Here is a 16515-nt window from a genome sequence, read left to right as displayed (position 1 = left end):
CGAATCCTCCCTTTCTTCTGAACAGGGATCACAACCATCTGAAAAGTTTTGCCGCTCCCATGTGAATACGTCTATCTTTGCTCCCACTGAATTATGTGTGTGATGAAAGGCATCATTTTTTTTTTTAAATTAAAAATTTTGTATAGCGCTTTTAACAAAGGAGCTTTGTCACAAAGCAGCTTTACAGAGAACCAGCCCCCAAAGAGTAAGCCTAGGGCAACAGTGGCAAGGAAAAACTCCCTGACTGATATCAGGAAGTAACCTTGAGCAGAACTGGACTTTTTTTTTTCCGTAACAGTGTTAAATGTTATTGATACTCCATCTAAAATAACAGTATTGAGTGAGATGAAGGCTTTTGGGGAAAAAAAATATGTACCTCCATTAAAAGACTCGTGGTTGGAGTTATAGTTGATTTTAATTCCAGAGAAACATAATATATCAAAAAAACAGCGACACTACAAAGCTGTCACCTTAAAGTGTGCTATGCATCTGTATATGGGTTTATTACAGCCCTGCGAATGAAATGATTAGTGAGGTTATTAAACAAACATTGCTTGAACAATGTTTGTGCTAGACTGTGAGACTCAAGGTTTACAGCGTGTCTTGGCCTCTATGTTAACGGCTCTCTGTTGCTCGCAGAGAAAGGCCGATTAAGCCAGCGGAGGAAGGAAATTCGGCAGTTTTTTTGGGCATGTGTCAGGGGGAGAGGGAAAAAAAAAACTGAAAATGTTTCCTCCACACAGCGGTTTTATGAACATTTTATCTTACCCCGAGTCCCGCGGCTGCGTTCACTCATTTCAACAGTTTTCACCGTGCCCTGAAGTCCAGTGCACAGCACCGTAAGCCAGTATTAGGGCACTCCAGAGTCTTTACGCTCAGCAGATGAGACCGGTGTTTCCAGATTAAAAATCTTCTTCAGAATCCCCCGTCTGTCATTTACTAACGTGCATTTTCACTTCATACTAGCATGCATGTTTCTCATTGCGTTTTTCTAAATGACATACATTTTGTGGGGAATCATCCCCAGGTCTGGCAACCCTGGATGAATCCTACACAGCTGCCTTGGTAATTGCGCCGACAAAGATCATTTAAGACACACCAGTGTTCTGCTTGGCAGACGCCTTGAGAAAAAGAAATGGCCCGTGTGGAGCAAAACATTTTGAGAAACCCAAAGAGTGATTCATGCATTGAGCGACTGTAAATTAATTGGAAGGTCATTTGATGGTTAAAACAGGATGTGCTAAAAGCAGAGACCTGCCGATTTTGTGCTGCATTGGGATGCGATGATTGTCCGTTTCACGCTTGCTCTACCCCATGTTGGTTCCCCGGTGTTCTCCTCTCCATTTAACGGCTTCTGCGTTTCATGGCCGCTCAGTTCCCCCTGTGCCGCTGGCGTTCTAGCTGAATGCTAATAGCTTTAATGACCACTTCATATTTGAATATTAGTTTAACAGTCAGTCTGGGACTTCGCATGGCGGGGAGGGTGGGCTCCCTGCCCGGTAACCAACTGAGCTTTATCATTCCCCCGCAGGTTCACACGGAGGATAGCTTGTCAATATGTTAAGCGTCGTCATGGTAACGGGGGCCTAGGAGCAGGTAGCAAATGACCCAAACTGGAGTGGGACCAAGCGGCACGGCAGCGTTTGGAAACTGGAGCGCAGCATGGCTAGCTCCTAAAAGCCAAGACTAGCTCTGGAAACCCGCAAGAAAATAACTGCCCCCCTCATTCCCCGTATGGATAGTATGCATCCACACAGTCCTGTTCGTGTTATTTGGGGATGGGGATGGAGTGAGAGAGAGAGTGAGTGAGAGAAAGAGAGAGAGCAAGTGAGAAACAGAGAGACAGAGAGAGAGAGTGAGAAGAGAGCGAGAAGACAACGAGAGAGAGAGAGGGAGAGAGAGAGAGAGATAGTGAGAGAGCTAGAGAGAGAGAGAGAGAGAGTGCTCCAGGCCGATTACTGCTTGCACTTTCGCTCACATTCATTCCTGGAAAAGCATACCCAGTGACCTCCAGAAGTAAAGGCCAGAATGAGTGTGACTCTGCCTCCCCAACCTCCTCAACCTCCTCAACCCCTCACCTCTGACCACCCCTCCCACCACAATCCAGCTGCCACAGTTGCCCTGAAACTGCTGTAAGTGACTCTGGGATTTGAATGAATCAGTCTGGTCTTTACTTTGAAATTTTTGAACTTTTTAAATCTTATTCCAGTGTGCTTAGCCTTTTTGCATTTTTCTACACTAATGCACAAGGAATGCAATATGTGTGTATCATAAAGCTGTTTGGCACTTTCTTGGACTGAGGGAAAGGTACAAAAGAGGCCCAGCAACTCAGTGTGATGTTTTGAAGGTTCTGGAAGAAGTGGGGGATACCATTCCACAAGTCTATTGCAGAATTATTCGAAAAATATTTCAAAATCTCTGGAAAAATCTGAGTGGCTCTGAAGGTTTGACTTCCTTGCCATAAAGTATATTGTGTATAACTTCATTTTCCTTTCTTTTTTAAAAGGTGTGTTAAAGGGCCCGGAAAAGCCGTTTAAATAAATCATTGGTAATTATAATGCCAGTTCATTTCTTGCAGAATGACTGCACAAAATAACTAAAAATCCAAATGTGATGAGGAGTGCCAGAAAGTAATATGTCAATCAGGCAGGTCTGAGAGTAATTTGTGATTTTTAGCGCTCCCTGTGCGCTGGCTAATTCCTACCATCTGCGTGTTTCTGTAATTTCATTCTGTGCAAATGTGGCGGTTTCAGCGGCCTGGGACGGGCATTGGCAGGCGGGCGAAGCGACGGGCTGGAACGGTGTGAGTCGCGGAAGGCGCGGTCCCCCGGCGGTCGGGGGTTCTGGGCTGGGCCGCGTCGGGCGGTCCCGTTCACTGCAACCGAAACGGCGCGGACCGGGTTCGGCGGCGACTGCTGACACTTATTGTTCTCGTGACCCTATTCTTGCGGTTGCTATACTTTTCCTGGGTACAGCAGAGAGGAACATTTCCATCAGGTTCTATCAAAGTCCAACCGTTTACGCTAGAGACAAGAAACCACTGTTCAACTGGGGCCAGGATACGCGGGTTCCCAAACTGGTTTCCCAGGATGTTCTCCCAGCGGAATACAAAGAATATTACACAGTAAAATGTCCAGTGTTAATTCAACTGTAATAGAGAACATGTGAGTCCAACACTGAACATTTTACTTCTGTTTTTTGGCTTGTCCTCCTGTAGTACCACGGCCCCAGTGGAACAGTGGTTTCTTGTGTCTAGTATAGCTGGTTGGACTTTGATAGAACCTGATGGAAATGTTCCTCTCTGTTCACTACCCTATTGATTTTCGGGTCAATGTCGCTGGGGCGTCCGATAGGACGATCAGTTCGCGCTCTGCTTAACTCCAGGTCCGCATTCTGGCTCGTGATGAAACTAGACACGTGTTAGCTTCTCTCTTTCTCTGGGGCCTATTTTCAGGGTGCAGGTGCAAGGTCTCATGCTTTTGGTGGTTTTGATTTCTGTCAGCCAGTTATGCATGCCCAGTCACTGAAGATCCTCCCCGACAGCACAGGCTGGGTCATATAACTTGGGCATTGCAGGATCAAGGCTGGGTCAAATAACCTGGACATTGCAGAATCAATGTCATCGACTACAGTACGACCAGAAGGCTGCAAACAAAGACTGGACTGTTTTTGTCCCTCCAGAGTTAAGGTACGTACTGTACCAGTATATTCACAGCAGTTAACCAGACAACCATACCAGGCCTGTTGTCACCAGAGACCATTTTAAAAAGATTTTCCATAGTTATTATAACACAATACAGAGGAAACTAGAGAAAAGCCAAATCAAGTACAGATAAAAAAAGAGAGATCTAGCTTCTGTAGGCACAGTTGTTTGAACGGTTGCTGCACAGCGCTGTGTTGTAGCAGGTGTTCATGGTTAGCAGGAGTATTTACATGCCAGATGTGCTAAGGTCTGGGCGGTTTTCTCCTTCATCTGGTTTTTATTGCTGCTTTTGAACATGTTGTTTTTTCATTTTTGTCCCTGTTTGATTGGTTGAGGATGTCTGTAGGCCCTGCCTCGTCGCCGCGATGTCGAACTTAGGTTCAGGAGCGTACGCTCGTCCTCCAAAGGGTGCGTTGCCAACTCTCCCTTCCTTTCGTTGCCACCGCTTTTCTTTTTACTTGGAGTGTCGCGCTACCTACAGCCTGTGCTGGCAGGCCACATGCGCTGATTTCCAAGAGGAGTCACTCTTAGATTAGATTACATGAGATTTATTAGGCAATTAAAAGTACATATACATCTGCGCCAGTTAAACACAGACAGCATTCATTTAAAACCACCAAGGACAAAACATAATAAATCCCAATGGTATATTTACATCCATTTTTTACTCACCATCCTCTATGGCAGAAGTCTGTGTTTGTTTCTGTACTTCATGCCAACTTTCCCCGTTAATTATTTCATTAGCCCAATCTCTTAGTAATTGATAATTTAGCTATATTTCGTGGTAAGTTTATAAATAATAGCGGAAGACTATTCCTGTGTCCCAACATGAAACATCTAATTGCCGTCTAATCTATGTTTAAACCAGCAAATGCATTCAGCCAATTAGCTCATTTGGCCAGTCTAATTGGTGTCAACAAAAACCTGCTTACACACGTGCCCTGCAGGAATGGAATTACCCATCCCTGCTCTAGGGCGGGTAAATAAATGACAGGACAGGCGAGACGGACAGTAGCGCACTCAGTGGGATAAACAGCCTACAGATCAAGTCATTAAACATAGGAGAGAGGTAGTGTGCTACAGGGTTGGGAGGGACATGTGACTGTTACTCTCCCTCCCTGGATGATGCTGTAGTATATATAGGGCCAAATATATGCCTGGTGCAGTGAGGGTCCCGTTCCAGGTTATGGGCCACGTCAAACCATTGACTGCCCTTATTAGCCCCCATTAGCTGTTTCGGTTTCTAATCATTATAGACAGGTGCGTGATGAATGTAGCGGCTGATTACTTGCACTATAAGTACATTTCTAAACTAAATGCTTGTGAGTAGCCTTGGACTAAGCCTTGGACACTCTATGTACTTGAAGTGACTCTCTGTTGAACTATGTACACTCTCTCTGTCAAATATTTACATCAATACATAATACATAAACATAAACGGGCTACTGTAGAGTGTGGCCAAAGCACATCAAGTGTATTCTTTTTCCATGTTTGTTGGCTTTTTAAAAATTCCACCATTTAAAGCTTTCAGCAGTTTTTCTGACCCTTGAGATTGCGGTTGTTGTCATGCCGAATCAAGCCTTATGGTCAGCTTTGTTCAGCGATTTCATTTGAGCTGACTGTGCGGCATCCTTTTATTATGCTGCAGTACAGTTGTGTGAAGTTGCGGTGAATAAGCAATGTTCTCGTTCCTTAGAAGCTTTTCCTGGATCAGAATCCACGTTCCTCTGTGTGCTGTCGGGGGATTTGGGTTAGGGTTGTTAATTTGAGAATGACAACATTCATTTTCTGGCATATTGAAGCAATTTTTATATGGATCTGTCAACAGCCTTCTTGTTGCATAGAGCATTGTGTGGTTTTAATGGGACATTCAATTGGGGGAATGGGACCTTGAGAGGATGTGAATAAAGGCTTGGGAAGAAAACCCTTGGGTTTGCGGCTCAGGTAAGTTAGGGAACCCTGAAGGAGATGCGTGTAAAACCGTCTGGCCCCTTGTCTGTCTGCAGCGTCAACTTGTCCTCTCGACCTGATGACATCACTTTTTCACCAGGGAGCCTGGGATCCGCAGATGTGAGGAGATGCAATAATGGGGTTACTGTCGGAGCTAAGAATCGTGGTGATTTCCTCACATTATGTTACGAGCTGCAGGGTCGCAGGATGAAAAACATATGTATCCCAGTCTTTCATTTCTTTTTGGGTTTTTTTTGGGGGGAGGGGTGAGGGGTTTCAAAGTCAGAGCTGCTGTGTGTGTGAGGAGTTACAAAAGAGTGAAGCTTTCCTGTAGTCTGAGGTGATTTTTTTAGTTGACTGCAGAGGAACCTTCCACTGATGTCCCTTTCAGTGCTCGTTCATGTTATCTTCTGTCATTTTTGTAGCGCCGATTTTTTGAAATATCCAATCATATTCCTCGGCTTGTCTCATTGCTATGATGTCATATACAGATTTCTGAGAGTGTAGGCAAGCATGCCCTTTTGTCCAAGCCAAGTAACTGCCAGCCACCCCTTCTGTAATTCACAGGTCTGGGTTGCGTCAAGGATTGTCTACTGACCGAAACCCTCCCTTCTAATATTATATTTGTTTGTACAGTAAGATTGTATTTTTATGTTCTTCCTCATCATACAGTTAGTTTTTGAGCTGTGCCACTCTTGTTAGCGGTATCTAAAATAAGCGGTGTGGTCGTTTTTAGATCTGGCTGGCGTGTGAAAGTAGAAATTGAGCAGGAGGCTGTGTGAACGGAAACAGGGCTGAGCCAGACCGACTGATGTGTCTGTTTCTTTCCTTCATGTCTCCTTGTTAAAACCATAGACGGCGTCAGACAATGGCCAACTCCTGTGTGTATGTGAATGTGCGTGTATGTGTGGGTTGGGGTGGAGGAAAGTGAGAGGAAGTGGGGAGGAGGTGTGTTTGATGGTGTGATGGGAGAGGTATACTGTATGTGTGATGTGGGGTGGGGGGATTTGTGGTTATGGGGGGGTGGATGTGTGTGACAGAGGGAGATAGGGTGGTGACTGTGGAGGGAGACTGTGTTGTATAATGTATTGTGATTGGTTGGTTCGTTGGCTGGTTGGTGGAGGTGGGGGAGGAGACCACCGTAAAAGCCGCCAAATGGTACGGTCATGGTTCGATCTCCATGATACTTCCCCTCTCTCATCGCCCGAAACTCAGACTCTCTCAGCCTGTAGACCAGGGCCTCTCCCTGCCTTTCTGTTTTCACGTTCTCCTTATTTCCTCTCCTCGGTCGATGGTGGTTGGCAGAGGAGTACACCGTGTCCTGTTTTGCGTTTAGCCGGCCCTCTGGTTCTCATGTCTGTTTCGGTTTCCGCTCTTTCTCATCTGCTCCAGTTGCGATGGACCTGTATGGGCGCCGGCCCTGTGTAAGGCCACCCATCTCAGCGTTACTTCACAATAATAAAGGCCAGGTTGGTATCTGGCATATATTATGAAAATTGAAATTAATAAGATGCATATAACTTTTTAACCCAGTTTTTCCATTGCATTAGGGACAGAACTGACATCATTAAACATGAAACTGCTGAATGTACGCATTTCAGACCAATTAATAAGTGGTTACGTTAAGCCACCCACCTTAAAATGGCTATGAGAATAAAATAGTAATACTAAACAGAAACAGAAACAAGAGCCATATTGGACAGCACAGCAATTGTTCCTATTTTTATACTTAGGCTTACCTTGTCCAGACCCACCTAACTTACATTTTTGCGTGTTGTCCAATTATATTATTGAAGCGATTCAGGTTAAATACGTTTGCTCAAGGATGTAACAACAGCACCTCATCTGGGATCTTGACCTGCAACCTGAGTTACAAGCCCATTTCTTTAAGCACTATATGTGGTGAAAGAACAGCAGTAATATTTCATTATAATGTATTGGCAGCCCTTGTGAGACAGAACAGAAGATAGTACAGCGGTTTTTTGTATTTCCAACTCGTGCTTGTGCATGCCTTTTTGTACTGTCTGTTTGAATGGGAGCAGGGCTGGGCTGTTGCTTTCACTTTCTTAAGCCTCGTTGGACATAAATGTTGTAGCTACTCAGAGGCCTTCAAATGCTGAAACACTATAATTCTGCTACAAACCAACAGGAAAGAACAGCCACTGGCTTTCACAGAAAGGGCCCATGTCTAACACTGAGCTGTTTTGTTGTTTCAAAGATATTATTATTATTATTATTATTATTATTATTATTATTATTATTGATTGCATTTGTATAGCATGGTGTCTTTCAGTCTCAGAAAGTGCTGAATATCACACTCCTGAATTTTCCTGTTATACTGGGAGCAGTCAAGCTCCCAGGCCTTTCCTTCCCTTCCTGAAAGCTCTTAAATTCCTGTGACTCAACCCCCCCCTTCACACACACACACACACACACATACTCACGCTCCCATCACTCCAGCTTACTCACAAAATGGCCCGTGCTGCCATGGGACTCTGTCAGCGGAGAAGAATGCGGGATCTGGTCAGACGGCTCGCGCCCGCGTGGAGATCGCGCGGCCCTTTCCTGTGCGCAGAGCGGCCGACAGAGACGGAGCCGCCACCCGCCAGCCCAGCCCCGGTGCTGCCGGGATCGCACCCCGGCACACCCCGCGTGTAGGGAACGCACTCACACACGATTTATTTACTTACTGTGTGCCCTTATCCAGAACCACTTCCACAAAAAAATAAGCACTGTTTATTTTTGTACATGATTCTTTTGTGCTGCTGAATATTTTCTGTAACTCGATGCAGTTCTGTATTTATTGAAGCAAATCTGTTTCAGTTCTACTTTCTGGGATGTGAACCTGAAATACTCTAAGGCAGGGCTGCCCAACCCTGCCCATCTGCTGTTCTGTAGCTTCCACCCCGACCCTGACGAAGCACACCTTGTTCAACAGCTAGAGATCTCACTGAGTTGCTAATTAGTTGAATCAGGTGTGCCAAATTAGGGTTGACATGAAAAGCTATAGGACAGTAGATCTCCGGGAGCAGGGTTGTCAGCCCTGCACACGGGTCTACATCTTTGACCCTGCACTGCAGTCTTAGCTTTGCAGGAAGTACTTCATCACTGTGAGAAGGCATGAGAAAAGGCATGCGTTTAAATCAGCTAAAGGCTTATCGGGCCTCTGGGTGTTGTGGGCTAGTAATATGAATCGAGGGTAGGCTTTTCTGGTTTCATTTATCGTTTTGAGCCGTTTGTGGTGACGGTGTTGGCTGCGTCTTTGAAGTTGGATCTGACTTGATTTTCCCCCATTGTTTCATGCACTTGCTCCTCAAGTAATGCTGTTATCCCATACCCCCAAGGACTAGCTCCTAGAACTCAGTCTGAGAGCAGAGTTAAAAGGGAAGACTGTAAAGACTAATTCACTGTTAGTCTCATGACTCTTTCAAATATTTTAGGATGTCGGCCAACCAGTTCAATGACTTAACTGCATTCATCCCCACGACATACATACGATGCTTTCTTATTCATTTCTGTAGTTTTTCGTCTATCCCCTCCATGTTTATGAACACCTGTCAAAACCAAAATAATGAGGAGGAGCATAAAAAAACATCAATTATAATGTATTTCGGCATTCTCTCGGGCTGTCCAATCACACTGCGTGACAAGGTATGATGATGTCTGTGAGATAATGAAATTCTAGAGGTGCACAACATTTTTACCGTTGAAAAAACTTCATTTTTGCCGTACAATGCCTGATGGGAGGCTTTACTGATTGTGTTGCGGTGTGGCTTCCGCCATTATTCATAATTCTGATATTACAGACCTTTGCGATGTGTTTATTGTGGAAATTCATATCACAAAAACAAAAAATATGTATATATATTGTTCAGCCCTACTTTGAGGTATTCCCTCTCATGCAGGAATTTGTGTCTCTCCACATGGTTCTGTTAATATAGGAAGCTATCCTTTCAGTGTTGTGGTCTCAGGCTGCATGCATCATTGGAAGTAGTCTCCTTAAGCATACTTAAGTTTGCTTTGTAAACCGCATTGGAGTTATAGGAAGTGTATTTTTTGCTTTAAACCATGTACCTGAGACTGCACCTGTACCAGCCATTATGAACCAGCAGAACACACACTAAAGCTGAAAAAATATTTTAAAAAAGAAAGCGAGCTATCCCTTTAATACTCTTATCTCTTTCCCCTGTTGAACGAATTTGCTTGAAATGCATTATAATCTGCAGGGATGATTTATCTCAAATTGATTCATGGCTGTTTCCTTGAAACACAATCATTTATGACCAGCGGGAGAAGTTGTGCATCTGCGGTCTGGTAAGTGGCCGTTCATCTCTGTGCTACCAAGTGAAAAAAAAAAAAAAGAAAGAACAGAGGGAAAAAAAGCGGTATGAATGTCCGCCCCACTCCTCCCCGCTCCACAGGCTTCTGGCCTGCCAGCTTGATGGATTTTTTTTTTTTTTTTGAGCAGTGGAAAATTGCTGTTGGGCCTGCAGTGGAGAAGGCGGAGAGCACTGTGGGCCCATCTGTGGGGCGTATAAGTGCATCAGCACACGGCGGAGAACCCAAACCATATGAAGGGGAGGTAGCAGCAGGACAGATGTGCTACGGTGTTCTAAACGGCCCTAGTACTCGAGGCCTTAGGGAGGTTCTGACATACGGCGAAACGCACCAGAAGTGATGTTTTTCAGCGCAGGAGATCCGAGGTGGCCTGCGGCGGATGCGTCCTCGTGGGAATATGGCGGTAACCGCCGTGACGCTCGTGAAAATGTCCGACTGACTTCCTCCATGCACGACCCGAACCCTCTGAACAGAGGCCCATCCGCTACATGTCTTTTTCATTTCATTGGCTGCAGTCTTCCTCACAACATTTGAATCTTTTTTTGCATTCCTAATAAATGGAACCTCCAGACAGATTGCCTAATGTACTGAAGCTCCCACATAAAAGCTCACAGAATTCCTGCAACCCCTCTGTTAAGTGAGTAAATCGAATCCTTGTCATGCTAATCCCTTGTAAGCATGCAGCCGAAAGAACCTCAAGGATCCCACGAACAGACAATGTAAAAACAGCAACAAATATGAAAGACTAGCCTAATGTATAATTAGTGCAAATTAATTTAGTTTGAGTTAATTAATGCAAATAAACTTTTGGTCATAGGTAGAAGTCTCAGCAATGAATCAAAATCACAACCAAATCTATGGCATTCTCCGACAATTGCCAGTCAACTTTTTAAACAACAAATAGCAGACCGTAGGCCCGGTTTGGTTAATCAGAAAGGTAGTACAACTTGAAATTGGTGTTTTCAGACATTTCAAACAATTGATGATACGGGATGGCTGTTGTATACTACTTCATCCATGGCAGTTGTATTCCTATGCAAGTGGAAAACACCATATAGGAAGAAGCAGAAAATAGTCAATCAGAAAAGTGTTTACTCTAGCTTGTTTCTAGCAAACTAGATTTTGTTGCTGCAGAATCCATTAGTATATCAACATTCATATACTACAATTGGGTGGATCAGTTAGACTGCAGTGTGCTTTGCCCAAGCCAGAAATACTTCTTCCAGACTTTAAGTCAGAGAGACAGAGCTGTAACAGATCTGAATGAAGATGGTTTGGACTTTAGGTGTTCCAATACAGCTGTTGAGTCTCACCAATCCCATCGTAAATTCAGAAACAATACCATGACATTTGCCAAAATGATTTTTGAACAGTACCTTGAATACCCAGAAGTACTAAATTTTGTTGCTGATGTATCGAGTACTGTTCCAAAGTTCTCGCATAGAAGAGCAAATTGTATAACAAATCAAAAAAAGTATTCTCACCAATTTATTTATATATTAACATTATCCATTCTACATTTCAGAATTCTGAGCTATGCAACAATATTCAAATTCCAGTGAATAAGAGAGCAGTAATTATGGATTTTTGGTACAAATTTCTAATTATGCAAATGTATGCTTTTCACAACATACTTGACTAGATAAAGTACTAAAATGTTGATAGATTTTTTTTTAAAGTACATCAGGAAGTACATGTACTTAGTATACATACACTGTATGTCGAAAGTCAGAGAAAAATGATACAGAAGTGCATTGTTTCCATATGTTTTACTCTACTTGGTTATATATATATATATATTCACCAGTATGTGTGACAGTATTGTACATACTGCATTGTGGACAAGTATGTGTATACAAATAAAAGCTTCAGAGGATGGCCTACATCTCATTTGAGCTATTTTGATTTGGCTAGCTTTCCATACATCCAACGTCTGCCCTTGTGCGAGTGGCAGATTCGCTATTCTGTGACATTTTTGAAGAAATGGTACGTCATTTTCTTTCATATTTAAGGAAGGAACAGAATGCGCACTCATGCACAATCAACAGTAAATACGTGAGTAGCAGTTAATCAAGAAGCACGTTCTTTATCCACTTCATCCATATATCAGCAATATTTTAGAGAAAAGGCCCTTTTGAAGTAGCGAGACGTACTGTACCTTGCTGGATGGCTGTTGATTTAGCAGCTATATTTTCAGCGTGTTACCGGGACATGGCGTGCTTTGCTGGCAGGTCTGGTTTTTGGGAAGCACAGATGCTGTGAATTACCTGTAATTTAACAGCAATTTGTAGATTAAAAAATAGAATTACAGGAAAATGTTTTGATTACCTGCAATTCTGCGGAATTGAAGATACACATCAGCATATGGAATTCACTCCTAGATTGATTACTGATAGTGTGTCATTCGGCTACTGACTACTACTAAAATCAGTGCACAAAGAAGACCCCACCCCACTTGCCCTCAAATGCAATCTTTTTCATTTTTTTGCCTATAATTTTTGCCAGATGTGTGTCCGTTTGCTTTCTGGAAAATCGAGGGCCAGATTTATTAAATGATGCAGTGCAAACAGAGACGGGAAAAGTAGCACAAAGGGTTCTGAAAACAATTGATTTGTTAGAAAGTTTCAGTGGATCAATCTCAAAACTGAGCTCTGTTTTTCATTATAGCACTGTTTGCCTTTTCTTTGATGCACAAGTGATTTTTCGCATGCGTACACGACACTGGATGAACCCACTGGAACTGGGGTGGATTTATGTTAACGAGGGTCTTTGAGTGTTCAGATTTATTTTCTAAAGCCTGTGTTAAATGCAGTTTACTGTAAGTGGCTCATATTTGTGGGAAAACATTGAGACCTCTACTGAGGACTCATTGATATCTGCTTTCAATATAAATACAAGGAAACTTCTGCATTAACTCTATTCCACGTCAATGTGTCTTTTCCTTTGGAATCTAAGGTTTCTCTTTCTTATATCGTTTCGTGTCATGCATTTGAATATGTACTTCCAACGTTTTTGTGGTCACAGATCTTTGAGAGAAGAGTTGATGCACATGTGCATTGGTGTTATTAATTTGTGTTTCATATGCCAAGATTGAAAAATAAATTAAAACAGACTTCACATTATTTAGACTTATTCCAACAGTCATTAACTGCGACTTTCATTATGGTTTGATTTAAAACATTCTGTTGAAAGAGCCTCTCACTATTAAATCTTAGTTATAGCTATACTTACATTCTTGTCATCACGAAAGTTAATTCTTGTTTCTTTAGTTGTTACTTCTGGTTTCATAGAGGAAAGGTAAATGTTTAAAATGGCTGAATATGCTGTTTCAGTTTTGCAGGCAGTTTGCTTATGGACAGATTTAAACAACAAGTATATCCAATTAATCAGGAAGCTCCTTCTTATTTTTCTAGGTTTTTGCGTAAACTTTCCTGAAACACTGTATATAGTGTACTGTAAATGTTATGATATAATACTAGGCAAATAGTCCTGACCCATTTTGCTGAGTGACAATTATTTTAAGGATAATCTCCCTTGTTATGGTAACAATGACAGAAAAGTGTTGTTTATGGATATGGATTGTTTTAGCTCTCTGCTGTGTGGGCTGTAAGGCCTTGCACTTTCCATGTATATTAAATAATTTGATGAAGACGCCACCAGTCCGGTGTACTGGAGGCAGAAGGGAACCTTTCTGTTTTTCTAAACGAAAGTTGTTTTCCAGAGCGTATTTCCACTGAATGTGGTCAAAGTAATTGCTTACACACTTCAATCACTTCTCCTAAGCCCTTGTATGCAGGAAACCACTGCTTTCCAGCAAAGACATTTGGACTGTGTACTCAAAGCATTTTCCACTAATTTTGGTATTAGCCTGATCTGGCAGTGAACGGGACTGCTTGACGGTGTCATTAAACAATAACCAGCAAACAGAACGAGCTCTGTGTTTTGTCACTCGCGTAGCGCACTTTTAAGCCTCTTTTGTCATTTTGTCGGGGCTAAAGTCATCGATCCAAAGGGGTCAAGACTTAAAGCATTTTTGGGCACTCATCTGAAAAATTAAATGCAAAATTGATTTCAGGGTGAAACATTTAGGTGAAACAGTCTAGGCCTGTTGCTTCTGAAAAGTGTGTGGAGAAATTGTATAACTTGATGCCAGAGAGAATTAAATACAAATGTGAGTCGGATAAAGGCTGGAGGAGTGTTCATATTTCGGAAAGAAACTGCAGCAACAAGTTTGTCCTACAAATACAGTTGAACATTCCAATTAGGGAACCAAAAAAACTTCAATTGGGATTATTTTGAAAAAGCTGAAAGTTGGAAAAACATGGAGTGACTATATTCTGGGTACTTGGGGTAGGCATTAAAGCCGACATGCAAAACAGCAGGATAGCAGGTGGGCTGGGGCCTATGGTAAATGGTAAGCTCAGCAACATATTGCTGCAATGCAGTTTAAAAACTTAATAATAATAATAATAATAATAATAATAATAATAATAATAATAAATCCAGGCCTACCCTTTCTTGCATTTGAGCAAATCCAATCTCTCCTTTATTTCTCTCTCTGTTGGTGGGGATAAACCACAGTATGAGGGTCTGAAGCCAGAGCATTAATGCAAGATAGCATCCTGCAATGCTTATTACTGGCGGACGGTTTAGCTTGGCCTTGCTTTTCATGTTACGTGCAGTTTCGTATGTAGTTTAACTGTTTTAAACCTAAAGTTTTTTTCTCTCAATTTGAAAACGGCAGTAGTATTTCTAGGCTGGCCTAATCGTCCTCTGTCAATTTGGTAGAGTCCAGACCAGCATGCCCTCTCTTCTGAGAGACATGCTGCTGGTCCTCGCTACTGATCGCAGTCATTGCGAGGAGCGTACTTCCTGCAGGGCTGGTGAAGGTGGAATGCGCCCGATTAACCTGGAACCGGATGATATGAGGAAGATTCCACCAACTGCAGCGCTCCCTCCCTGACCAATGCTATGGCTAACTGCGCACAGTCCTGCAGGGTTGCCAGCCACGTACTCACAACGCACATCCAAGCCACAACAACGGAATGCATCCCATCGATACAAGTCATCCTCCATTAAATTTTAATTATTTGCTAAGGGAAATATCTACCATAAAACCACTCATCAGCAGTTCCATTTTTATTGGAGGGGGGGGGGGGGGGGGCAATTAATGGAGGGTTTTATGATTGCTACCCTTTGGTCTTCTGTCCAGTTTCCACACTGTTCGCCTTGCTTTTGTGCTTTTCATTTTCGCTCAAACATCTGTATTCCCTCTGTTCTCCTGCCATTAAAAGGATTTGGCATATTGGCGACAGATTGTTCCATTTATCTGAAGATTAGGGCAGGAAAGCCCTATCGTCCCCTGGATGAGTAGGTCTCACAGACCGATTTGCCGTTTTGGCATGCGCTTGCATCTCTGTGTGGAGTGCAGATTTTGTAAACACAGGAAGAGCCGGATTTTCATCCTGGTGGTAAGATGTGAAATGTTATTGCCAATCCGCAACTAAGAAACTGCGGAACTAATTGCACTGGCCTCTCTTAACAGATTGTAGCTCCGATTAACTGATTTTGTGCTTCCCATCAATCACTGGTTATGAAGACCTTAGGGAGGCAGGGCTGGATTTCACCCAGACATGGAGAAAGACAGTCACACCCACCAAAAGAGTCCTTTGGTCTCCAGGCTTCCCTAGGCCTCTGTTGAGTCCTCATACCTATGAAATCCCAGGTTCTGTCTTTCTGCCCCTCTCTCAGTCCCAGTTGGCCATCCCTACATGGCGTCCGGCTTGTCTGGACTTGATGAGGTGCCATGAAAGACCATGGCGAAGGGGAAGCCAATGAAGCCGTTTGCATTTTCATATAGCATAACAAAAAGGCTTGAGAAGGAATGGAAATATTTGATTTGGCGCACAGCAATGGAACTTGCATACCGTGGTATTATGGTGCTGTATGAGAGACAGTTGGTTTGGTCAGGCCACCGTAAAGAAACAGCGGGAAGGTGGTAGAGCGGTGAAGCCGGCCCGTGCTTGTGAAAAGTACATATAGCGCGCGGAGGTAAGTCTTGGAACGAGTCGTTTTTCGGAAATGTCTTACAGATGCCATTACGTAACGGCAATAACGTGAACTACCCCAGAGGAGCAAATGTTGCCATTTTTCAGTTCCTATCCATGTGCCTTGAGTACATCAGCATTTATGTTTTTTTCTCATTAGCTTTCGTCTCGTTTCGAATAGCCATACTTGTTTAAGTGCGCCAACTTTGTTGTCTGAAATTTTACACATTGGAATTGTGCTTTGGATGTTGATTTCTTTAGATTGGCTTCATGTCCAGGGTGTATTCCTGCCTCTCGCCCAATGTACGCTGAGATAGGCTCCAGCACCCCCGCCGCAACCCTTCCCAGAATAAGCGGGTATAGATAATGGATGGATGGATGGATGGATGTTGATTTCTTTCAGGGATGTAACTGTGACTAATACTGCACAAATGCCTGTGTGTGACATCTGGAAGAATAGAAAGATTTTGATTAATA

General features: G+C 43.1%; 1 protein-coding gene across 2 annotated transcripts in view; it reads left to right on the top strand.

The window, feature by feature from the left end:
- The window catches only part of prkd3 (protein kinase D3), a 66196-nt gene that overhangs the window by 13585 nt on the left and 36096 nt on the right, over nt 1-16515 (top strand). Inside the window, exon 1 of one of the 2 annotated variants that reach the window (XM_035412650.1) lies at nt 3577-3688. The exons of the other annotated variant lie outside the window; for it this stretch is intronic. Coding sequence (XP_035268541.1) covers nt 3617-3688 — 72 coding nt within the window. The 5' untranslated portion in view covers nt 3577-3616. Of the gene's footprint in view, nt 1-3576; nt 3689-16515 lie in introns of those variants that run through there. 2 annotated transcript variants of the gene reach the window in all.

The sequence above is a fragment of the Anguilla anguilla genome, chromosome 1 (assembly GCF_013347855.1).
Source record: "Anguilla anguilla isolate fAngAng1 chromosome 1, fAngAng1.pri, whole genome shotgun sequence".
In the NCBI taxonomy this organism is placed as follows: domain Eukaryota; kingdom Metazoa; phylum Chordata; class Actinopteri; order Anguilliformes; family Anguillidae; genus Anguilla; species Anguilla anguilla.
The sequence above is the reverse complement of the archived record's forward strand: the minus strand, read 5'-3'. Positions and strand labels throughout refer to the sequence as shown.